At 44.2% G+C, this 26,597-nt stretch overlaps 1 protein-coding gene across 1 annotated transcript in view; it reads right to left on the bottom strand.

Moving 5' to 3' along the window:
* DRC11 (dynein regulatory complex subunit 11) overlaps positions 1 to 26,597 on the bottom strand; it is a 952,572-nt gene that overhangs the window by 285,796 nt on the left and 640,179 nt on the right. The window contains exons 12-13 of the mRNA XM_085645096.1: positions 3,084 to 3,148; positions 1,970 to 2,052 (exon numbers count right to left, since the gene is read on the bottom strand). Of these exons, the coding sequence (XP_085501222.1) occupies positions 1,970 to 2,052; positions 3,084 to 3,148 (148 nt within the window). The remainder of the gene's footprint in view (positions 1 to 1,969; positions 2,053 to 3,083; positions 3,149 to 26,597) is intronic.

The raw sequence follows: 26,597 nt of genomic DNA, 5'->3' as shown, positions 1-26,597 counted from the left end.
AGGCTTTTGCCGGCCACCAGTTTGCTGTTACGGGCACAAGAACGCGCGACGTGCACAGCTGCCATCTGGATTTCTGTAATGGCTCATTAAGCCTTACAGCGCGCGTGAATCCTCTCCCCTACCCCTCCCTTCTCCCACTCCCTCCTCATCAGCTTCATTTTCCTTTCACTTTCGTGCCGCGAGGCCATGTCACTTTCACAGCAGTGCGGCCATTGCTTGTTTTCTTTATTTTTGTCAAATTACATATTTTTTAGTTTGCTTTTTGTTGCGGAGTCAAATGGCGCTTTATTTCTTCATTGCGCGGCATTCCACGCTTTATCTTTAGTATTAAATATGGCAGCCGCACGTCTGTTTTGCTAGGCACAGCTCGTCACTCATCTTTTAGTTCCTTTTCATTGCGGCCGGGTGATTACTTCCCCATATTAGCTTTGTATTATTTACTCTGCTTCCGGTCCTTCGGTGCTTTACTCGGCTTCTGAGGAGATCAACAAGCGGTCCAAGTGAATGCCACTAAGGCACACCAAGCACGGGTCCTCTTGTTTTCTTTATTTTTGTTAAATTACATATTTTTTCATTTGCTTTTTGTTGCAGAGTTAAATGGCGCTTTATTTCTTAATTGCACGGCATTCCACGCTTTATCTTTAGTATTAAGTATGGCAGCCGCACATCTGATTTGGTACGCACAGCTCGTCACTCATCTTTTAGTTCCTTTTCGTTGTGGCCGGGTGATTACGTCCCCATATTAGCTTTGTATTATTTACTCTGCTTCCGGTCCTTCGGTGCTTTACTCGGCGTCTGAGGAGATCACCAAGCGGTCCAAGTGCATACCACTAAGGCACACCAAGCACGGGTCCTCTTGCACCAAATGTTTAGTGCTTGAGTCTTCCTAACTGCGTGAATTATCAACATGCAAAACCTGCCTTCCCGCTCCACACCTCTGCAACTCGTCACCAGTGTTTCAATGACGAATAATCACTGGTGCTGTCAGGTAAGACTTTTATCGGGTTCCAACCAAAGGAGCAGGGTGACGTTGCATATCTCAAATGCCCCTCTAGTGTTTCTCTCCAAACGCCCACCTTCCAATCTCCCATTGGACTGCACCACCCAACTTTGCTGGCGCAGGTGCTCGCCACATTCTCTTCCAGTCCTGTGCAGTTGCTCCTTCACACACATATCCCCACTGAAAAACACTGTCCGCCTCTTCGTAGACTACTACAGCCGAAGATTGTTTATTGCCTACTACTTTGCTTTACTATCGTTCAAGAAAGGGGAAAATAATCAACAAAATCTGCTGTTACATTACCACAAGCATTACAAAGGGGCAATCCATCCGCTCTTCACAAAACAATTTTTAAAAAAATACATTAGTCGGCTTCAAACATTACTGATGAATGTAGCATATATCCAAATATTTCATGTGTAGTTAGATTTTTGTTTCTTTGTTGGTGCTTTACTGTCTCTTCTCCATAAACGTCTTTGTTCAAAACCTCAACCACCTTTCAGATTTATTGTATCCTATGTCTTCTAAATTATGTTCTGCCACTTCTTTTTCCTAAGATATTGCTGGCAAAAACGCACTGTTGCTTTTGCTAAGTAAACTAACTTATCTATTAATTTTGCCTGAATTGTATAATGTATGAGGTGCAACCGCGCTTAAAGTATGATTTTCAGATCAGACTCCTTTTTAATGTGCACGTAAACAGACTTAAACAAGCATTGGCATAGCCAATAGGTCAAGCCTTTGGGACCTTATAAGTGTTTAGCCAAGAAACAGTTGTTGCACCAAGGATATTGTGCTGCATACTTAAATACTTATAAAGTCCCAAAAGCGAGACCTATTGGCTATGCCAATGCTTGTTTACTCCTGTATACCACATGGAATTATAATGAACTAACTACTTTTTCTTTCAATGTTTTACATTGTCGAGGTTGTAATTAATCATACAATAAATGTATTACTACTACCCACCTATGTATTCGGACAGCCTCACATCCTGAGACCTGACGAGCAGCCCTTCCTCCACCAGCTCCTTGTACAGGGAATCAATGGTCCTGCGGATCAAACACAGGGACAAGAGTCGGTGACTGGTGGTTTACCTTACCGTCCCTCAATAGGGCCCTAGTGGTCCCACGGGGAGGAATAGATCCAGATGCACATACTACATGAAAGGGGTTCCAGCTCTGAGCTCTAGCGTCACCATAGAGGGGAACAAAGAACACAGGTATACGAGACTGGACGCCCCAGAACAAACTAGCCATGCCCAACTCCACCTGTCTGCTCCTTCACCATCAAATGCAACCTTCCGTTACTTGCACCGGAAGCAAAAACTGACCTTCCCTATAAAGAAGAGACTTATCACACCGCTAGGCCCCGACCCTCTGCTCGAGATAACAAGCAAGTTTGACTGCCTCTTTGAGGCTGCGTGGCTGGTCCCTTCCTGTCAAGGCACAGACAAACTTAACAATGATAGCACGAGAACTTGAGGGCAAAAATGTAACGCCCTCCGTTCATAGAGATGTACTTTCAGCATATTTTATCCGTCTCTGTCAGTATGGTATGGTTTACTGTCTAGATGAGGATACTGTGCTCTGCACAGACTCTAGCCACATAGAAAGGCATCTGAAGTTCTTGATAATGTAAAGTAAAATGCCCATGGCCCAACACAGTGGTGTCCAACGTAGAGCTAGAAGGGCAGGATCCCCAATAGAATTTCAGGATAGCCGCTATGTACATTAGTTGATTTTACATTTGTCATGTCTGCATTTAACTTACCTGGATAACTTAAAAGTCTGGAAGAGAGCGGCCCGCCCTCTTGGACCTAACTTGGACACCACTGGCCATCAAGTCTGCTCCATGAGGGGTGAGGTTAGGCCGGATGTTATATTGTTGATCTCCTGTGTCAGGACACACAGGAGTTAGAAATTATATTATACCACTCTCTCTGGAACAGAGAACAGCCCAGGCAGATACCCGTGTAAAAGCATTTCCATGCCATTTTATTAAGGCTTTCTATTAATACCCACAAGGCAATTCTTTTCCCTGACCTCATGCTTTGATACAAAATGAATAACCTTCCAATTACCTATCTGCAGTCAGATCTTTTTCCTTCTTTTTCTTCTTCCCGCCTTTCTTTCCTTTCTTCTTTTTCTGGGAATCAGAGACGTAGTGTGGTTAATATCTCAGTGGCAATAATAGATAAAACACATGAGCACAGCATGCACGTCAGAAAGAACTCCAGGCTGCTTTACGCGAGTTCGCGCGTGCACTGAGCTGAAATCACAGGTTGTGAAGGTGACATATCAAACTAATAATAATAATTAAAAGAGCGTCGGCCAGAACATACCCTTGTCTTACCCCCCCTCCTGACAGGAATGCATTCCTGTCAAGAGAGATCTTGGAACAAGGACAAATGCTGCTTTAAATGCAATCATTTTAAGCTAGATAGAATTATCCAATAAAATGTAATCAATCAGCCTATGATGCAAGCCTCTGGTGAATGTGGGTGATCTTTGTGATCAGACAAGGATCTCCCATTACAGGCGTGCGGGCCATGGGACAAAGTTAAAGAAGCAAATTGACCGGCTGCGACAGTGTGGGGAACACATAAGGCAGCGTCAATAGTAGGAATACCCCTCTGTTTGTCTTCCTCAACTGTTATTAGTTTCATTTATTCAAGGGAAAGAACGTTACATTAAAACTCCCCTCCCTCCCCTCTCCAGCCCCCTACCCCGATTGAGGCTGGGAGTCTTAGTGCCATGATTGGATAAATAAATGTCCACTCAAATACGTTGCATTCCCCCAGCCTTGCACACCAAGTGCAGGCCCAATGAAAGCCTTTTATGCCGGTTTACATCCAAGTAGAATTTCCAGGCCGCTCGCAATGAGGGTCTAGCAGGTTACAGAGGAGCTCAATGTCTGTGCCCATTCAAACTTTGTGCCACTCTCTCTGGACATTCGGTTTCTAAACAGCGAGATGGTAAATCGTGCTCCATTCCCTTTCTGTATCTGGAGAGAGTTCTTCGGCAGGAGGTCGGGAAAGGTGGTAGGAGGGTTTTGTTTCCCTGCACGTTGTGGGACAGATTTACAAGACCCCTGCGTCACCAGCAAGTCACTTTTTGTGACGTACTGGTGGCGTATTTTACTGCTCCATATTTACAAGGACAGGAAAAGTCACCCTGCGTGGCTTTTCTTGTCCTTGTAAATATGGCCCCTTTACACGCAGCACTTTGCATGAAAGGGGCGTTTCATGGGTGTTGCTGTGGGTGTTCCCATGCAACACCCATGGAACCAGACACATTTCCAGATTTACGAGAAATCGTAAACCTGGAAATGCATCTGAATGCTAGGGAGGCGCAACGAGGAGAAATATATTCATTTCTCCTCGTTTTTAGGTCTCGCCTAGGCAGCGCGCATACACTGCTCTAGGAAAAAGGACCTCTTGGAATCACTCCAGACCTTTTGCACGCTCGTACATGTGTTCTTTTTTTAGTCTTTTTCTTATTGGTCTTTGCGTGCCTCTTTCGAAAAAAGACAGCACGCGTTTGGGCAAAGGCGGGTGCATGTCCCACCTTTGCCTTGAATTGTAGCCGCCCACGGCCTACGGCTTGCGGTTACGCGCAGCCTGCCATCTGTTTTCCTCCTGCAGCGGCGGGCACAAGCGTGCTTGCGCGCGCACCACTGCCGGGATTTTTCTTCGTTGTCAGGTATGAGAGCAACTTTCAAAACACGAGTTGAGGCTGGGGACTGCGCTGTTCAGAAATAATCTTGTGTACTGAGGTCAAATGCTTCTACATGTTAAATATCTTTTTCAATTTTGAAGAGACCATCATATTTTCAAACAATGCTTGTTGCACGATTTACATTCCAACTATTGTCACAGCTCAGTTCGTGCACGGGCTGTTAGAGCCTCACCAGATCCTTAGCTCGTTTCCGGCGCGGCTTCCCCTGAAACTTGGAGTGAGTGTTTTTCCTAGTTTCTGGAGGGGCGCTCCGCTGCCCCACTGCTCCCTCTGTGAAACTAAACTGGCTAATTGCTATATGTATTTCAGATTTGTGGCTTGTGGATGGCAGCGCAGAATCGAAGAACTCCTATCTTTTCATCCGCTGATCCCCTCTTCTGAACAGTATGATGTGATGCATAATGTTGTTTCGTTCTTAAGTATTGGCGCCCCTGTTTGAGCATTTCCGTTTTGGCACGCAGGAGTCTTTCTGACAAGTGTTGGTCTTTATATGGTTGCTCGGCCAGGACACATACCTTGTACACTTTAATGTCATAATCGTTTGTTAACTTTATGCCTTCTTTTGGATCTGAGGCGCATCGATATTTGCGGTCCCATTTCGTGCACACGTCTTCTGTTGCCCTTTAGTGTATGTGGCATTCTCAGACTTGTTAGGGTCCCCACGACATTCGTAGTGTGTTTTTATTTGAAAATCAACACGTTTTCGGAATTCTTAACTATAAGACGGGTGAGCGGGTGCAAATGCATCGTAGTTTCTAAATCGCTGTTCAGGATGTGTTGTCACAATATTTTCAAACACCTACATTTACGTATTGACTTTTTGGGCACAATTTTTTTTCGTAGTAGTATGGGCAGACATCAGAAAATGGACGCATGCAGAATTGCACTTCCTGATGATTTATAGTGCCATAGGAAATATTTAATGTTCAACCTAATTTGCGGATAGGTTACATTGGCATCTAAATTTAGTTACTCTGTTTCAATACAATAAATGAATCTGTGTAGGACATGTAATGTAAACATTGCATTTGCTTGCATTTTGTAGTTTAGTGTTCTCCCACCCGCCTGTTATTCCTCGTTTTGCAGGGATGAGTCACCAAGCTCTTTTGCAGTCCCCGTTCCGAAGCCGTCCTTCTTACATTCCTCTTCCACCTTCTCACCACACCCCTGCTCCCCTCTGTTTCAGGGGTGAAGGGACTGGCAGGCAGAACTGCCCTGCGCGAGGCGGGCTCGAGTGAAGAATGAGTGTGAGCTTCTGAGGTTGTGAAAGGCCCGGAGGCAGCGGTGCTGCGCTCACGAGAGCCACAGGCACACTCTAATGAGAGGGGGGTCCGGGGGGGGGGGGCATTGATAGACTGCGACTTTGGCACACAGGTACAGGAAAACACAGAGTGACTCTGGGACTTAGACACACAGGTACAGTAGCAGGCACAGATAGACACACCGGGACTTAGACACACAGGGACAGTAACAGGCAGGGATAGACTGACACTGGGAGTTAGACACACTGGTACCGTTACAGGCACTGGTGTGCAGACACTGGAATCTAGAGACACAGTCTGGGGGGGGGGGGGGTAAATAGACATGACAGATTGCCGCTAGCACTTAATGCCAAGGCTTTAAGTGGTATGAGAAAACTGGGGGGGGGGGGGTCTCTCAAAGGGGCATGGCCAATGTAATTAAGGGCGTGGCTCAAAACACGTAAGCTAAAAATCTGTGCTTAGCATAGTGTGCCGCTCGGCTTGTATTTTGCTGTTTCTGTCATTGAATCTAGATATATGATACAACAAGTAACATCATACCTACAACACGTCAGGACTATTGGCTTTGTCAATGGTTGTTAGTTGCATAAGATAAATAAGCAGCAACTATGGCTTGTTTATAATATTCAAAAAGCTTCCACTTAAAGCCCTGGTGACACCACGACAATGTTGCTGCTCCAGCGTTTCAAAAAGAGAAGGGAAATCCAAAGAGAAAATGACTCTCTTTAAAGGATTTCCCTTCCCCTACAACACTCAGCTGGCATGACGTAATGCTGTAACTTCTCCACTAGTGAGAAGTGAGCTGTGTGAGCAGCGCACATCCATGTGCGTGCTGTCTCTGCAGTAAAAAAAATTAGAAATACGGCACCAGGACGGATGTAACGAATCGCCGCCGGTCTTCATAATAAATATTAGAAAGAGCCAGAGAAAATATAAAGGCTCCTCATCAGGAAAGAAACGCACATAATACGGTCTCTTAGGTCGGGCCCATAAAGAGTAGAGGATATTCACTCTGGTGGCCGTAAAATATGGTTCTAAAACAAGTGGATAACTAGACCAATGCGGGTGCAAGGACCACGAGATTAAGGCTAGTCCATCGCTGTGTATTATACGCTCGTTCCCGCAAAATTTGACAAAGAATTGAGATACGGGGAAGCTTTTACAAGAAGCAGTACAGGGATTTTTCCGTCCATGTGATCCTAAGGCAGGCTGGGTTTATATCGCCTCAAATTTTTAAAAGAACGGGAGTCATTATACCACAGTCTTGAAAAAGAAGGTGTTATGTGAACAAACCTTCGAAACGCGTCAAAGCTATTATTGTAGCCACCAATCTATGTGCTTGAACATTACCTTAGATGTATATGACATGTAAGGCATCAAGGTGTATGGGGTAAAAAAAATAGTTTTTTGATTGTGGCAATCAATGACAAAGATTGTTGTCTGTTTGTAAACTCTTGTGCAAAATACATTTGTTTGTATTTTTCTGTATTTTTATCCAGGACCCATTCGTTTTTATATTGATTGTATTGCAATTGTCTTATTGTGATTTTCTTGATAAAATTGTTCTTTTTATTATGTAATGTTTTTAAAAATCATAGTGGTTTAATAAATGTCAGCCATTACTCTATCCACCACAGGTTTGTGTGCCAATGCTTAGTAGACTCATGGTATGGATGGTGTCTGTATGATTGAATCCAAATGTATGTGATCTGAAGTAGAAGTGTGAACTATAAGTTCAGAGATAAAAATGTTTCTCCCAGAGGACGTTTTTTACAAAAAAACTGCAGTCAGAAAACAAACATTGGCATAGCCAATAGGTCTCGCCTTAGGGACCTTATAAGTGTTTAGCCATGCAGCACATTATCACCCACCGGGCAGATTTCTGTAATGGAACTAGTACTTATGTAAAGTGCTTTGATACCTTCATTCGCGCTACATAATGCACAAAATAAAAAAGGAATGAATGGGACATTATAAGTGTTTAGCCATGCAACAGTTGATGTTGCACCAAGGATATTGTGCTGCATAATTAAATACTTATAAGGTCCCAAAGGCGAGACCTATTGGCTATGCCAATGCTTGTTTTCTCTTTCAATGTGTGCTGCATTCTACAGCACGCATTGAAAGAGGAAAATGCCTGTAGTGATTGTTTTTCAAAAACAATCTCCCCATGATGCAGGCATCCTTGCAGGTGTGCCTGCGCCGGCGCATGGCAGCTGTGCCTGCGCCGGCGCATGGCAGCTGTTTGTGCGCCTGCGCAGGGGAGAGCAGAGGAATGCTACATTTTATTGTAAATATGTTGCATTCCTGTGCTTTGCGAGTGCCGCAGCATGGCGCAGCCAAAGGGCTTGCGTTGCCGCGCTGCGGCACTTCCTCGTAAATCTGCCACTGTGAATCTAATTTGCCCTCTTTCTGCTGCTTGTGTTCAATCTCTTGGAGTGGGGGGAGGGGGCAGGGTGGGGCGGTGTTTGGGGTATTACACCCGCCTAATAAATGTATTTTCTGGTGAATAATTGGGTACAGGGTCTTTCAGTTGGGTGTAATGAGGTGTCTGTCGGATTTCACCACGGATTTTTGCATGAACACACTCTCATCTGTTTTTAAAGTCCTATAAAAAATAATTTTACTAAATGTTTCTCTCAGTACTCCTAACAATCCGCATTAATCTGACGTTTACAGGACCCCAATCTTAATGACCAAGCTCCACCCCTGGTATAATAAGGGAACCCTTGGCCTTATGGAGAGCAGAAGGCGTCTTCTCCCTCCCCCTGCCCAACAACCCCCACCCATCGTCCACCCACCCCTCATCCCTCTTTGCTGTGTGTCAGACTGCAGCAGCTGTTTGGAAGATTCCGCATCGGGTAAGTAGGAGCCGGTGTGCGACAATGTATGTCTACTCAGTGACGAGACAGACTCTGTGCCCTGACCCCCCTCTGGGTCAGAGGTGTAATTAAAGTCGAGAACCCCCGGCAGGCCGGTGCCTCTCACGCGCCGTTACGGAGCGGGGACAGTCTGCCCTGTGTCAGGTGTGCCTGACACGCGGCTGCTCTGGCGCAGACCTCTCTAGGCCCTGAGAGGCGCTCACTCACCTGCCAGGAAACGCCAAGGGGCCCTTTCTTTATATGCCTTTAATCATCCACGCATCCTACAGGTTAAACTACAGACCTGTCAGGCACTGACTTCTATTTTTAGCCAATTTTCTCTAAGACCCCTGTCTAACAGCGCGGAAACGACCTGCAAAGGCTGCTTACCTCACAGAGGCACAGCCATGCGACCCTCAGACGCGCTGCACTGACAGCGTAATGACGCAATCCGAGTCGCGTGTCGCATGCACCGAAAGAATACGAATAACAAAGGATTTTTACTATTAGGTCAAAAAATATACACTTTTGCAAATGTATTAACAGGAGACCACATATTTGAAAGAGAATTCTGAAGAGAAACGAAGTATGGTAACATACGGTTTTCCGCAGCAACCAAGCATGTATGCTTGAAGGAAAGTGTGTGCCAGTCTGTCCCCGTGTCCCCTTGATCTAAAGCCGTATCCCGCTGTCAGTAATTGCCTGGCAGCCCCGCCCTTCCGGCAGGTGCTCGAGTCAATTTTTTATGGCCAGTGAGTGTCACCAGAAGACCCTTTCCTCGTGGTCTCTCGTTTCATCCTCACTCAGTATAAATTCAGAAACAAACGACCTAGGAAAGAGGCTCCGCTGTATATGATTGATTCGCTTCGTGGCGTAATTAGCTCATGCAGGATCTGAAAGACACTCTGTCAACTCATTTTCGATGACTTCTTCCTTTCAATGTCTCCAAGTAGTGTTTTCATGTATCCTGGCACAGAAAACCTAACTGCACTCATTGGGAAAAGCACTTTAGTGTCGGTGGAGGGAAGGACTTTCTCATGGGGATCGGTGTAACCTTCCTGTCATCAGTCGGAGTCAAAATGTCTGTGCCTCCTGCTCTGCTGCAGAGCTCACAGAAGCTTGAACATGGTTCTTCTCCCTAGGCGATTTCCACGCGCTCTCGCAATGCGGAGTTGAAAGGGAAGGAAACCCTACCAAGCTTCTCGAGATTCTCTGGGAAACTTCGCGATTTTATGATTATTGAAATTGTTGCAAAATATAACTATTTTCGCACAAATGTGTGAAAATTTAAGTCACCACAAGCCAACCTGATGAGGAAAAATCTGCATATATTTCTCATTATTAACAGAAAAACTCTGTAGAAAAAAAGGTAATCTTGCAGAGAAAAAATCTGCACACATTTAAATCATGGCTGGGTTTGATTAGAATCAAGATTAAGGTAATAGGATCTTATTTAGAGTTTAGTGAACGTGGGACACGCCTGGATACATCCTCTAAAGAGGACGGCCTAGGGCCTGACTGGGAACCTAAACCAGCCCTGGCAATTTGGTGGACCAGTCCCCAGGGTTGGGGATGTGCAATTGTGCACTGCTGCTTTTGTTGCTGGAGGCCAATATAGCAGTGCGGTGCAAACCCGGCCCCCAGTAACAAAACCAGCCCCCGCTGCTGAAAAACCAGCCCCCACCCTTCCAGCCTCCCGAGAAAACCCCCGATGCCCGCTACGGCCAGTCCGGCCATGGGGTGGACCGAAGATCTGCCAATATAGGATGGATGTCCAACAACTGTCAAATTCTAAATTACACACATTGGGGCATATTATCAAGCCAGGCGATAAAATTATCGCCACCTTAGCGGCAGAAAACTGCAGCTAAAACGGCGATAATGGGCTTGATAATATGCTCTATGGAATTCCAATTGAAGCCCATGTTAGATGTGAAGGACATCTAACATGGGCTTCAATTGGAATTCCATAGAGCACATTATCAAGCCCATTATCACCGCTTTAGTGGCAGTTTTCAGCCGCTAAAGCGGCAATAATTTTAACGCCTGGCTTGATAATATGCCCCCAAGTCTCTGTTTTGCAGAGCACCCAAAGCTTGCAAGAGTCCCACTTAGGCATGGTCTCTGACTTTTTCTGCATTGTATCTCCACAGGAGATGCCAGGCTGTGTAAATCCAAGTATTAAAGGGTGCAAGAAGACACCTGGTACAACTCAGTGCTATACCTCACATTTTTCACCTGCTGACCACAGAATTGCATGTGGGAATTGGCCCAACCCTGTTTTTTTAAAGTTAAATATTCATGTAAATTAATTTTACATATAAAAGTAGAACAAAATATAAAATGTTGCATCACTATTCACTTAATTTGAATTAAATATTTTATTAATTTAAAAGCGCTTAAATTGATTTATTTCATATTAAAAATGACAAAAGGTGGTGTATAGAACTAACTTAAATTCATTTTATTACTTTTTGTTAAATTAAAGTTCCAGTCATGTTTACATTTAAAAAAGATGATTCAATTATTTAATCATTTATAATAATATTTATGTTTAATTATATTAAAAAATGTAACATTAAAATAAATCTATCTATCTATCTATTTTTCCCCCCTGTGTTCTACCAAGTAGCTGCAGATCCACTCAAGGGGTAGACTCAAATGACGGGCACTCTTGGGTTGCTTAGAAATTCATTTGATTGGCATGTGGTACCCCTATTATTTTCTTTGGAAGTGTATTGCATTATCAGTGGTTGGCCATGTGTGGTGCTGGGCTTACCACAGCTCTGTTTTGGCTGTAGTAACTTACACTCGTATATTTGTCTCTATCTCCTGTTCAAGGGGTGGCAGCACATAAGTCTATACTTTTGATTAACAATACTTTCAGAAATGAGGAGTAGCCAAAAATAGTAAAGTCACTCAAAAGTGTACGAGTAAACTTACTCATGCAATTTACTTACAGGTGCAAGTTACCTTTGTGGATAGCCTTGTGTGTTTACAGTACGCTGTGCTCTGAGTGGATGCACTGAACTCTATGTGCGTGGAGCACAATCTGTGGATGCAGTGCACTCTTTGTGTGATGCACTGTGCTGTGTGCCTTGGATTAAATATCCTGTGTTCATTGTTTGTGCTGTGTGCTGTTTACTATGCAAATGAAACGTGCTGTTCCATATGTCAATGCCACATGTTGTGCTCTGTGTGGATGTATAGTGCTGTGTAGATGGAGTGTGTTGGGCTCTCTAGACTGAGTATATAGGGCTGTGTGGGAATACAAACAAGGTGCTGCAATCTGTGTGGATGCATCAGGCTATGTCTGGATGCACTGTTATGTTCTCCTTGGTCATACAACATGCCACTCTGTGTGTAGCTGCACTGTACTAAGCTTTGAGCAGACGCACCGTGTTGTAATCTGAATGAATGCGCTCTGCTGTTTTCTAAATATTTGCCAAGTGCTGTCTTTAAGGGCACAGAATGCAGTGTATTCTTTATGGATGCTGTGTACTGTCTGAATGCAGTGTGCTGTACTCCATGTGGACGCAGTGCACTGTATTGTGGGTGGATGCAGAGTGCACCGCTCTATGTGGATATACAGTAATGCAGTCTTTACCGATGCAGTATGCAGTGCTGTGTAAAATGCGGCATACTGTACCTTATGTGGCTTCATTGCACTCGGCCCTGTGTGGACAAGTTGAGATATGTGTGGAATTAATTTATCGTGATCCATACGGATTATCTGTGCTGTGTACTGTGGATTGCCTAAACTATGCAATGCTTGGAATAATGCTCCACTCTATGTGGATATTGTGTAATGATACCTCTGTGGATTCAGAGTGCTATGGGGTCTGTAGAGGACTGTGCTGTAGTTTGTGTGAATGTAGGACAGTCTGCTGTGTACTAGGTTCAGTGAGGATGTCAATTACTTTGTCCTGTATCAATGAAGGTAGGGAGTACTCAAGTGTAATAAAGAGTGCTGTTTTTACAATGTGCAGTAAAGAGTTAATTGTGTGTCCTGTTTTCGATGTATATGCTGGCTGTTATGCACTATTCTGAAGTAGCACCATATCTTCGGTATGATTTTTCTCTGCTGCACATTGAGTCGATGAGGTGTGGTGCACTTTGGTGGGTCCAAGCTGTGGTGCTCTGTACAGATGTAATGTGATGTGCTTTCTGTGGATTCCCTCGGCTGTGTGGTATGCTGGCTGCAGTGTGATTTGCTCTGTGAGCATGCTGGGCTACGTTGTCTATGAGAATGCACTGGTCTGTGCTTTGTTTGAGGGCAGTGTGTTGTACATTGCTTGAATGCAGCTCTGCGTGGATGCATTATTTTTAACTTTGCTTGGATGTCTTAAACTGTCCTCTGTGTGAATGAATTGTGGTCTGTTCTGTGTATATGCACCTGTACTGTCTTTAGTGTGGACATTCTATTCTGTGCTGTGTGTTGATGCAGGGGTCTGTGTGGATTCAATGCGTGGTGCTACCCATACAGACAAGGGCTTCAGCGCCCAACATAGGTGTTGTAAGCGCTATATAAATGTTGCATTACAATACAATGTAGAACGTTCTGTGGTTTCAGTGCAGTGCAGTGCATTTTGTATAGATGCAGTGATATCTGCTCTGCTTGGGGGCAGCTTGCTGAGCGCTTCGTGGATAAAGCGTACTGTGCTGTGTGCTAATGCTGTGCGCAGCACTCTTCATGGATGCGGGTGCAGTCTGATCTCTTTGTGAATGCAGTGCGCTGTGCTTTGCTCCAATTAAGTATGCTGTGCTTGTCCTGTCTGCACTAGCTTCTGAGGCTCAGATAGCAGGACAAAGTGCTGTATACTGAAGTCCTTTCTAGAGCTAGTCTGCTGTCAGTTCATACACTGCTGATGAAAGCCCAGACTAGTTGAGCTGGGTGTGTTGTCAGAGTGTCAGACGAGCGCTTCCCCAAGCAGCTCTTCTATGGAGAACACACTCAGGAAAAGCGCTCTCATGGAGGACCAAAGAAGCGGTTCAAGGACATGTTGAAGGCCTCCCTGAAGTCCCTCGAGATCAACTCCGCTAACTGGAAAACCATTGCCCTGAGCTGTCCAGCATGGCACAGCCTCATTCACAATGGCTGCGAAACCTCCGAGGCGAGGCGTTCTGCTGAGGCTCAAAGAAAGCATGAGCTGCACAGGTCCAGAGCTACATGCATATCATCAACAGTGACATCATATGTTTGCCCGACGTATGACAGGATGTTAAATGCCCTAATCAGACTACTCAGTCATCTTTGGATGCACAGACCCGATCAACCAATCAATGACATGTCAATGTCTTCATCGACAACTATGGCTCAACATCATCACCTTTTTCGGAAGCTGCAGGCTGCAAACTCTGCAGAACAGCATTTTATCACACTTAGGACCTGATTATGATGTGTTTGGTGTATTCTGACCCATGTGTAAAACCCTGTTTATGCACAGTTTGGAATTACAAGTTAAAAGGTATTTAACATATCCGATAATGATCAGATGTGTTAAATACCTAAAGGCTTGTTACATTTCGGCAGGTCATACCTGCCGAAATTTAAAGGGGGAAAAGCATACAGTATTTACCATTTCATGCAGATGTTATTCCCCATAAACTCGTAATAGGCGCTATTTATCAGGTGCATTAAATAGCTCCTACACTCAGGGCCTGATTCCGAGGTGCTCGTAATATTGAGACCTATGCAATAACCACTGTTTACACATGGGTTGGAAAACACCAAAATCTGCATGTTACTCCTCATGAACTCTTAACAGGTGTTTTTTTATCATGCCCGATAAATAATGTACCTCGTTGTATTGTTATTTATTAGAGGCGATAAATAACGGCTTAACTCATAATCAGGCACTTACTGCTTGCGGGATGTTCTGCTCTGTGTGTGAAGCGATCTGCACGGCGGTTGTGCTTTGTGCTTTTCTTGGACTAGTTTTACCTTATTATTCTGGGTGAGATTATGGACCACACAAAAACCTAGTTGTTATAGGGATGGGTTAATGGAACTTCTGGAGATAGATGAATCTCATAGTTTTACTGGGGCCTGACATGTTGAGCCCTGGTTTGCCAAATTGGGTCTCAGCTCTTTAAGGAGTCACCGCCAAGATTTGACAGCACACTCGAAAAGGCAGTTAATGCAGATTTATTGGGGTTTTGTGACTACCTTACTTCAGCAGAACTGCAGACCAACTAGACCGACTGATCAATTTCTTTTATTTAAGCCTATTCCACATTTTGAATTTTTCTGGATGATGATCTACCCCAAATGGCCAAATCACTTTATTTGAAATTCCGTTATGACATTCTTCAAACCAGAGAGTATACATCGAGCTGGATAAGCGTGACTTGGTGCGCACAAACTGTAATTTTTGTAATTTACACACCAAAGAAAATCAGGCGCACATATGATCCGTTTGCTCTACCTAGGCAAACCCTAGAAGGAAATGGATCCATTCCATATGCCACAATTTAGGATTTAGGAAATATCAAGATTCACTAAGGACCCCTCAAAACAGACATTTCCCAGTGCATGGTTTTCAATGTAAGCCATTATTTGCTTGCAGTTGGGTTTGCTCGGAAAAGAATGGCATGAACCTTTAAGGCATACCAAATTTGCAATGAATAGTCGAAAAAGTAGCTTTTTCGTGCAATCTTTCCGCAGATTGCTCAAACTACTGTAGATTTGAATCTTTTTTTTTTTTAAAACACGAATCTCAATCGTATAAAATGTATCTTAAAATGTATATAGGAAGCCTCTGACTTGACGAACTTAGCACATAGGGAAAAAGGCTAGTGATCTAAGTCTACTGCACCGTTGCACTTTTTACAAATTAAAAGATTGCGGGCTGTATAGCTGCATTGCGATTGAACTAAAAATGCAGCCCTGGAAATTTTATGATGATGAGAATTTATGTTCTGCAAGGTTGTTGGTACTTTCCATCTGATATTGGCTTTTGAATTCATTGTTGCATGCTAAGGAACCATGAAAATGATTTTGAAGGTTTTTAACTGTTTTTAGATAATATGATTATGTAATTGTCTTATATGAGATTTTTACTTGTGCTTTTTAAGGTTTGTAACCGAAATAAAGCTACGTTAAATGATGATGACCAGTTTTGTGTACTCTGTGTGCATGCAGTGCTTTGTGTAAGTGATGTTTACTACGCTCTATGAATGTGGATCCTGTGGGCGGTGCTGGGCCATCTCACTCAAACTCATAAATAAGGGCACTGTAGGTGCAATCAATCTTTACCCATGAATCACTGGGACAGGCAGAGGGCAGAGGAGACATTCCTGGCATTTCTTTCACCTGCTTTTGAAGAGACTCTGGCCGGTTTTAAACAGTGCATCATAGTGTTGTGATGCATGAATACAGAGCAAGGCCTGGACGTAGAGAAAATAAAATATATATCTGTCTTTCCTCGGCGTGTGTCCTAGTTTGTGTTGTACTGACGATAGGGCAGAGCAGAGGTTCAAGCACACAAGTTTATTGTCTGGAGCCACCAGTAGTAACGTCTATACAACACCCTGTCCAGCAGTAAAAGTGACTCCACACAGTGACCACATTCTAGTGCTAGAACACAGCCTAGTACATTGCCTAGCAACCCCACGACAAGGAAGGAACATAACATAACCCTAACTTGATTCAGCTGCTGACATAAGTGAACAACGGACAATGAATCAAAAACACTGTCACAAACAGCATAGTATTCAACCTATAGCAATATTTCTCCCAAATCACCACCACATTACAATAGTCCCTTCTGCAAATGAATGAATCTTAAAACACTAACAGTAAAGCATGTTTAGTATGTCAGACTCAAGGGACAGAGAGGCAAAAGCCCTGTTGCATGAAGACAATGAAAAAACACAAAACTGGGAACCATTTTGGTTTTCATCAGAAAAATAGGAAGAGTGAAATTTTAGGTAAATCACAGAGACATCTGAAAAAATACCCTGATGGGGGAGAGCTGCTTTTACAAGTAAACACCTTTATTTCACCTGTTTAGGATCTTTCATGGATTTAGAACCTTCCAAAGAGTTCATGGCAATGAACAGCACGAGGGATGATGAGATAAGAGATGAACCTGGACCATCCTCGAGGACAGAGGCAGTGTTTATTGATTATTACAAATGCAAGGGGCAGCTGCGGCGACAATTTATACAGTAGGCGATGAGAGTATGTGCGAGAGAAACAGAAGAGTGGGTGGCACTGGGTAGCAGAATATTTTATTGTATTGTAATTTCATCTATATAGTGCCTACTATCCTTGACAAGGCGTTGAAGCCCTTTTTCGGCGAAGCACGCTACTCTGGAACCCATAAAGCATTAGCGGTGAATTAGTGTAGTGAATATGAAAGTAATTTGAGTGGTGGATATTAGTCAGTTATTTGGATTGAGAAGGATAGCGGAGGGATAGAAGACAGAAAAAGGTTTGCATTATAGCGCTTGTTACCCCTGATGGGGTGTTGAAGCGCTTTTTTGGCATATGAAACTAAAGACTATAAAGCCACAGATCTTCATATATGAAGCTGAGTTTTCTTTCACAGAAGAGCAAACAGCTGCCGCTGCCCTGCCTGAAGGAGTAGGTTCTCTGCAAAAGGCACTGTAAATGTTGGCACGTTGACACGATGAGTTAAACGCTTGCCACTGACATCGGTTGCCACCTGCAGGTCATGAGTAGAAATCCTGCCGAAGGCGACTCATCTTCCCAACCTTCTGAGGTCGATATACTGAGCAGCCTTACATGGACGATGTAGTTTCAATGACAGACGATTTGAAACTTGGCAAAATGTTTAAAATATTTTTTGGGGTGGATCGGGCACACCCGACAGCAAAGGCCCCAGTCCAGTCTCCTGCTTCCTACTTGTCCTGCACTCGTCATACCTACAATGGCTCACCGGAGCACCCCCTGCCGCCACCCGAGTCGCCACTGCCCCCCCCCACACCCCCCGTCAACGTTCGAACCCCACTCCCCCCTCCCCGACTCACCCCCCACACTGCCCGCGTGCCCTGGCTGGCACCTCTTACTCGCGCGGAAAGGGTCGGATTGCAATGACTATAGAAATACACTCGTGAAAACAAACAGCTGACATTCTTTTCGAGTCAAAATAAACGTATTAACCTTTTTGTCATGCTAAAAAAGCCTCCAAACCATCAGAACAGATTACAACACTCATAGGTTAAAGCATTTGTGACCTGATTGTTCGGATTCCTAATTTAAACACATACATGTTACTAACATTGTACTAAGAGCAGTTTATAAAACGGACAAACTTCATAATACTCAAAACTGATGGTTCTCATTGCCAGCAAATTACCTAAAATTTCTAGGCATTACCATATACATCTTCTAATTTTAGTAGATACTTTCACACTTGAGAGGATGTTCCTAAATCCTTGTCATTAACTTAATATTTTATGTTATCTCTGATTGAAAGTTATTTAAATCACGTTCAGATTTCACATATTGTTAAAAATTCCTTTCTATTCAGTAAACTTCAGAAGCAGCTTCTCTTCAGATTAGTTCACAACACTGCTATACCTTCCACCAGTGGTCTCATTTAGGGGCATATGATCAAGCACGGCGTTAAAATTATCGCCGCTTTAGCTTGATACTATGCGGCAGAGAATTCCAATAGAAGCACAGGTTGACACCAGAACATGGGCTTCTGTGGTAATTTTCAAGGGCATATTATCAAGCCCATTATCGCCGATTTAGCGGCAGTTTTCTGCCGCTAAAGCGGCGATACTTTTAACGCCGTGTCTTGATAATAAGCCCCTTAGTTTTAATCCAGGTTAGGCTCTCCAGGCACACAGCACCAGCCAGGGCCCCATTCTGAAAACGTAAGGTCTCCCTCCGTCATGTTGCATACCACTCTCCCCCAAAACTGCGAATGATCATCGCTAATAGAGAGTGCAAGAGTGGAAGTTGCTAGCATTCATTACCAGGCAAACAGTACAGTGTGAGAAAGTTGTGGGCGACAAGGATGATCAGGTGCCGTTGCAGAGGACGATGACCGATCCATTAGGATCTCTATGGAGTGTGCTTCTTTGTTATAATAATAATCCACATTTGTAAAGAGCGAACAATCGCCCGTAAGGGTCTCTAGGCGCTGGGGGTCGTCGGGAAGATTAAGCAAGCTATTACCCAGAGTCACATGGTGGTGGGCTAATCTGCCGCCGGCGCCGGGGATCGAGCCGTGATCCCCAGATTCCGGAGTCAGTCACCCTAGCTGCAGCGCCACACCTCTTCCACCCCCCTCCCCCCAAAAGTTGCCCAGTGCATCGTTGGAATGCTTGGGCACCCATTTAAGCCACATTGCATCACAAATATTAGAAATATCATCATTGTAGACCTGAATGTACATATTGATCAGCCAACTGATACAGCCCAACTTAACTTTAGAGAATTACCGACATTGTTTACTTTTAATTTGTAAGACGGCTATCCTACACATCGAACTTGTCAGGAGCTCGTCAGTGTGTGTGTTGAGAAATTAATTCCTGTCATGTTTAGCCAGCATTTAAGGTACCTTGGACAACTTTGTTAACCCTTTTAGTTGGGTGCTTGAACCTCTTCCAGCCAATAAGCCAAAGCCCAAACTGATGAAGCAGTGTGAAATTGGCAACATCTGGATATTAAGGTCTTGGCAGATAGAACTAAGGAGGAACCCAATGTGTTAAATTGTGAATGCACCCCCGAGGTCCTATGAAGACAATAGGAGGAACAGCTCAGAAATTGTGCAGCCCATATGGCCCCCAGTAACAATATTTATGGCATGGGGATGCATAGGCTTACGAGCTGTTTCAACAAGGAGTTGAAGCAAATGCGCTTCAAGCTCCATCAGCTGGAATACATTTGGTAGCGCTATTACTTGGATGCGGCTGAAATTGTATTACTTGATTGCAAGAAGAATATGAAAAGGCCATTAAGTGGGTCAAGGCAATTCCTTTTTCAGAATGACTTGTAAATTCATCCAACATCTCAAAGGTGGTGTTTAAGATAATCAGAGAACTAAAGGAAGCCCGAACCAATTAATTGGAGATTTCTCTGAGTCTAGGTGTAACCGATTTGCAGAGTTCTGTGAACAAAAAGTAAAAGCTATTCAAATGAATTGGCTGTTTTCCTCAGATAAGAAGGAGATTACCATATCAAAAGAGCTGCTGCTAAAGATGTGGGAGAGCCTCGGTCAGCTTACACTACTAAACAATGAGGAATATCAAGCTCTAATAAAGGGTGGCAGACCATCAAGCACAGGGGAAGGCAATTTACCAGCCAGAATTCATGAGGAACTGCTACTAAATGCAAAAGCTGACATAGAGCATTTTATTATCTCCCCTTTCCTGTCAGGATCTAATCCAACTGTATTTAAAAAGTGTTTGATTGGTTCTGATGCTCCGTCCATCACCACCCCCTTTTGTACCGCTTTGTTCGCCATAAGTTGGCAGGGTATGCTCATTCGTGAGTCCCTTGCTCAATTTGCCACTGGATTCAGGCAAACCTGGCTGAATATGGCTGAAATGCCAGAAACCGGTCCTAGGAAGCTTGTTTCCGGTCCGGGAAAGACATGGCTTGGCAGTTCGGGCTGGACTGTTCCCATGAGGCACAGGGTCAGACTGATTTGCATATGGTCATGTCTGAACTGGGGTGGTAGAGTGGGCTAAAGAACGGTGATGGATCAAACCCAGATCTGTTGACTGGGTGTGAGTGTTTGATTGGTTCTGATGCTCCGTCCATCACCACCCCCTTTTGTACCGCTTTAAAAAAGTGAACAACATTTATGTCTCCCTCTGAAACACAACTGGTGCTCATGTAAAGCACTCTGATACATTTGGGTCAAGTTCACGCTATGTAACCCCCCCCCAACCAAAAAAATCCACCCTCTGCTAAAAAAAACTGTCTCGACCCAGATTGTCTGGAAATTTACAGACCAGTGTTCCAACTCCCATATCTGGTAAAATTCTCAGTAATTGGTCTAATCAACCTTTAACATCTGTAGACCAGCAAAACCTGCTCCTTCCAATGCAAACAGGATTTAAAGCAGGATGCAGTACAGAAACTGTTGTCACTGCAGCTTTTGCTGACTTACAATGCTGTGTAACCCGTGCTATCCCTGCCATGCTCATATTATTAGATTTATTAGCAGTGTTTGATACTGTGAACCACCAGGTACTATTGGAGTACCCGGAGAGCTACAGCATCAGAGATTCACCCTAAATTGGTTTCAAAGTTTTCTGGTTGATTAGATGACCCAAGTTTAACTAGGACCCTATTTATCAGGAGCAAAGTCAGTGACATATGGTCTGTCACAGGGGGTTGGTGCTTTCTCCTTTTCTGCTTAATTTGTATATGGTGCCGTTATCCCAACAGATTGAAAACAGTGGACTCGCTGCCCTGATATATGCAGATAGTTTCTGAGCTGTTAGCTTACAAAAAAGGTCTAGACAACGTCCACTGCTGGATGTCTCAAAATTATTTTAAACTGAATGGGGGAAAAGAGAAATTGTTTTCCTCTAATGTGCAACAACAATGTGGCAATATGTTGTCTGGTGCCCTTATCTTGGCCAGCAGCATTTCACTGATTATTGAGTGAAAACACTAACAAGCAAATTTGTTTCAGGCCTGCCAGTAGTGGAATAGATTACCACAACAGTGAAGACCTGTTTCTTTCAACTCCGAATCCTTGAGTTAGGTTTTGTGAAACTCACACTTTTATGCATTTAACATGAGCCCTGCCCAGGCAAACATACTTGCATCAGAGCTTTGTCATATTCCTTTCATGTGGCCCCAAACACTAATATATCACCACTGTAGTTAAAGGCATGTTTGACCAGTTGAATTACTCGGCAAATTACATCCTGAAAGATTCTGCAGCTGACGACACACCAAAATGGAGTCTTTTGTATCTGAACAAGCCAACATGAGTTGAAAAAATAGTAATGTACCTACAGTTCTCTTCCAGCTTGGTTGATGGTATCCGTTGTTCAAATCAAGACGGGAGAAGAATTTGGTGCCATTCACCTGTGTAATCGCTATGTGTGGGCCTGGATGTGTTTCACTCTCAATTGCCTTGTTGGCCTGGTGCATATCAACACAAATGCACACTGCACCTCCACTGTACTTTTCTGGCCCTACCACTGTGGGAGAAACTCAAGGCGTTGGACCACTAAAGTCATGCTTTAATAATGCTTCTAGTTATTTGAAAGGGCCTCCTGTAAATGAAAAGCACATCAACGGTGTCACTGAGGAGCAGGATGAACGTCCTCATTAATGTGAAGTTGCACATTCATTGTCATGAGTTTTCCTAGTCTATGAAATAAAAATAGGAATTGACTTACTATTTCAGAATGTGCATTGAGATTGTAGTTGATGGATTTTAGTCCCATATCAGTAGCAGTGCTGAAACTGAGTAAACATGCACTCCACGATGTACCTTGGGGAACATGAATTGGAACTTATATTGCCATTTTCATATGCCTCATGGACCCTATAAATGAACCTTGACTTTGCAATGGCTCAGAAGCAGCCATTATATACACCTTTGTTTCCGATGGTGTTAAACATGGTATTGGAGACAGTTCGTTGTATTTTTCCTGCCGGCATGATATTGATCAATGCAACACAGTCTATAATGAAGTTTGTAGGACAACCATTCACCTTTAGCATGATCTTGTGGAATGGTCAAAATTAGTTGGGTCGCATCACGTGGTGATCTCTCTTTGACTTGTGTTCTTCTTTGCAAGCAACAAATCCTACATTTGCATATTTTAAAAAAAAAATATCTTTACTGACATTTGCACCCAACATTAACAATCTGCATGTAGAGTCCAGTAGACATACATTAAGGAGCATCAAAGCTTCATAAACACAAGGTTGAGTAACCTGAATACATTCTCTACATGTGCAGCAACCCAACCAATATGAGCATTATTCCCAAGGTAATGCATGCTACCTTGTCGGACTCCATCCCCAAGGGTTTTCTACCTTGGTCCGCACCACCAAACTTTGAAAGCAAACCAGTGCCTACTAATCCCACCCTCCAACCTCCCCCCCTCAACTAAACCCCCCCCCCCGCCATGTCTGGTGTATGTCCTTGCACTGTACGTCTTTGTCTTTTGAACATTTCAGTCCACATCCATCCGATGTCCAGTACTTCATTTACATATTGTTCTTCAGTCGACATACCATTGCACACCCAGCGTCTTCACAGTCACTCAACGATGACGCTGAAGTGGAAGACGACTTTGATGACGATCGACTTCATTTATTCTCTACTTGCCTCTATTGATGTTCCTGTTTGGGCTTTGGGGTGGGGCTAGAATGCTTCTGAAACTTTCTGGCACCCAGTTTCTCATCTCGTCGTGACGCACTTTGTTTCTCTTGTGCTTTGTAGACCGTTACGAAATGGTTTTCTCTCCCAGAGCCTTTGCATATCTGTCGAATGGCAGGACATTTACTTTTGTGCCGAAATAAAATTCCACATCGGAAACACAAAATCTTTTTGTTTAGAGACATCATCTTCTAGGCCACAGTATTGTGTTTCTGCTTACTCTTCATGATCCATGCTGATCCATTCTGGGTTGCTCCAGCTTCCGTATTAGCAGCCTGTCGATCTGCACATTCCTAAACTCTTGCAGCCATGAGTACCTTTTCTAGACTGAGCGTCTCTCTCAGCATATGGCACCTGAATGAATCAGAGAGGCACCCATAGATGACTCTAAGATGTATGGCTACTTTGTCAGTGAATTCACGGAATTTGAAATGCTTTATGAGGGTGTCAAGTCTTTCAACGAACTCATCCATTGTTTCACCACCTTGCTGTCTTGCATTGCTGAAAATCTATCTCTCGTAGTCGACATTCGGCTTGGATTGAACTTGGCTTCCAATGTTTCTTTGATCTTGCCGTACGGTATTTCATCAGCTTGTGATATTTTCTTTATCACATCTTTCACACCATCACCTGCAAGTAGTTGATGACCTACTTTTTCTAGAGCATCTATGAAGTCATCAAGCGTTTCGATCCATGCAATCTATCTGGTGACAATATTCTGCTTTTGGCAGTCTCAAATGGCGGTGGTGGTATCAGGAACATGGCTGCACTGTATTTGGTGCTCTTTTCAGCAGCCATTAAAAACTTTCACAATTCCGAAAACCTTTCAGTGTATTGTGTGCTACTTGTCACTTTGCACCCATCGGCGGCTCAACCAGGCTTGGTGGTCACACCCGATTCGAGGTTGTGTGGCACTTCCCTCGCACATGCTGGTAAGTACATTTGTACTTTCTATACCCAGTTGTCACTGCATTTGGTACTTTCCCACACTGGGTTGCTGTTGCCTTTAGCGCTATTCGTACCTGGTCATCTCTGCCTCCAGTGCTATATCTTTTTTTTAAACGCTCTGTTTATTCAACATTTTGCTTAGGTACAGTACAAAGAATTATCAAGCATTACAGGGAACATAGGTCCTAGCACATCAGCAAGTGTCGGATCTTGAATACCAAAATATCCCTAGGCTTGGTTCGACAAGGGAGCACCCGATCCTGGTCTATGTGTAACAGCGCATCAAGGACCATATGGACCATTCCCTGGGCAGCCCCGCTAATTTTCTCTGTATCCCTACCACTGCCCCCATACCTTCTCCCATTTCCTGGGGCAACCTCTGCTTTGATATATGACTTTGTAGGCCGGACTACACCAAGGTCTCCTTCTCAGGCTCTCAGGGTTGGTGGGAGGTCTGCACCCCAAGCCCAGGCTACGTTCCTTTTTGCTACTATGGCTGACATATTGAGCAACCTATTCTGTTTTTTTGACCCGTTACACACAGGAGAAACCATCACACTTCCAGTGAGATCTCTAAACCCGTGACCTCTGCCATGAATCTCGCAATCTCTCCCCAATATCTTCAGATAATTGGTCATTACCATAGTATGTGTAAAAACATCCCCTCACTCCCGCAGCCCCTCACACACTTGTCAGAGTCGCTATGTCCCAGTTTATACATAAGCTACTTAGATAGATAGGACCTGTGTAGGATTTTTAGTTGTACTTGTCTAAAACTGGACCTAATGGCCACCTCCCTTGGGCTCTGGAGTGCCTCAGCCCAATCGTTGTCCTCTAACAGACCCAAGTTGGCTCCCAAGCCTCCCTCAGCAGTCCCAGGGGTTCCGGGGAGTTATGTATGATCTTCTGGTATGTCAGGGAAATGCCCTTCATCGTCATTTGGTCTAAGAGAGTGGTGTGTACTCCATTAGTTGTTCTCCCTTTTGTGATGTGACTCCTGAGTGCATGACTCAGTTGTAGGTAACAAAACCTTTCTGTTTCTGCTAAGCTGTACTCTGTCTGGAGTTCCTCAAATGGAATCAGGGCTTTGTTTCCCTAAACATCACCCAGTGTGTCTATCCCAATAGCCCCAATTTATGAAATCTATCCAGATTTCCCACCTCTTGTAGGATATCGCTGTCCTGGGGGTAGGAGGAGGGGTGCGGGGGGTTACCCTCACCATATTTGCACATTTTAGGTATCGGTGGACCTCATGCCATATTTGGATCACTGTCTGGGTGTGTAGTGGCATCTGATATATTCCCTTCTTACGGTACAGCGCCACTAGGTAACCCCTCTCACCCATCACTTGCCTGTCCACTCGGTAGACTGGCTCTTCTCTGTCTGCGTAAACCCATGCATTAACCCTGATCAACTGGGCCGCCCAGTAGTATCTTTAGATATCTGGGACTGTCAGACCTCCCTAATACACTCCCCTCTGTAGTTTATATAGTGTTATTCTGGAGCTTCCCCCATTCCAAAGGAGCCCACTTAATTCTCCGTCTATTTTCTCAAAGAGTTTGGGTGGGACCCTACAGCGTGCGCTCTGGAGACTGTATACAAATGGGCAGGTCCATCATTTTAAACAGGGCCGCTCTGCCCATCAGAGACAGGGGGAGGCCTCTCCAGTGTTTCACATTCCCCCTGAAGCGTTCAATCAATGGAAAGAGATTATCTTCTAAGAAATCCTTGGGGTCCCTGGTTATCTGAATGACCAAATACTTAAACTGCGTTCGCGCCAGCAGAGGAGTATTCCTTACCAGTCTTGGTGGGCTGTCTCCTAAAAAGGTAAGTGAAAGGGATTTATCCCAGTTTATCTGATAGCCAGAATAACTACAGAACATCCAGAATATGTGAAGTAGTCTAGCCATCGTGCTATAGGGTCGGGTGTCAAAAAGGAGTATATCATCAACATAGAGCGAGATACGCTCCTCCTATTCTCCAGTTCCCCTGATGCCCCACACTAGAGGATCTCTCCTGACCCACGCCGCTAGGGGTTCAAATGCTAGCGTGAAGATCATTGGGGATAGCGGGCATTCTTGCCTCGTTCCCTGCTGCAGTGCAAAGCCCCTGGACACAGCTTCGTTGACATTGACTCACACACTCGGATCTGTGTATAATAGTCTAACCCATTTAATACATTCCGGACCGAAGCCCATCCTATCAAGTACCGCAAACATGTATGGCCATTCTAAGCTGTCAACGGCCATTCAGGCATCCAGTGAAAGAAGGATGGCCTTCTCCCCCTGCTGTGCCTGGACCGTGTGTATTACCCCATACAGTCACCTGAGATTTAGTCTGATGCTTCTGTGGGGTATAAAGCCGGACTGGTCAGGATGTATTACTGAGGATATTACTGTGGCTCATTGGGACACGAGGACCTTAGCCAGGACCTTTATTCCTGTTAA

This window comes from Triturus cristatus, chromosome 3_1, assembly GCF_964204655.1.
Source record: "Triturus cristatus chromosome 3_1, aTriCri1.1, whole genome shotgun sequence".
NCBI classification, from domain to species: Eukaryota; Metazoa; Chordata; class Amphibia; order Caudata; family Salamandridae; genus Triturus; species Triturus cristatus.
The sequence above is the reverse complement of the archived record's forward strand: the minus strand, read 5'-3'. Positions and strand labels throughout refer to the sequence as shown.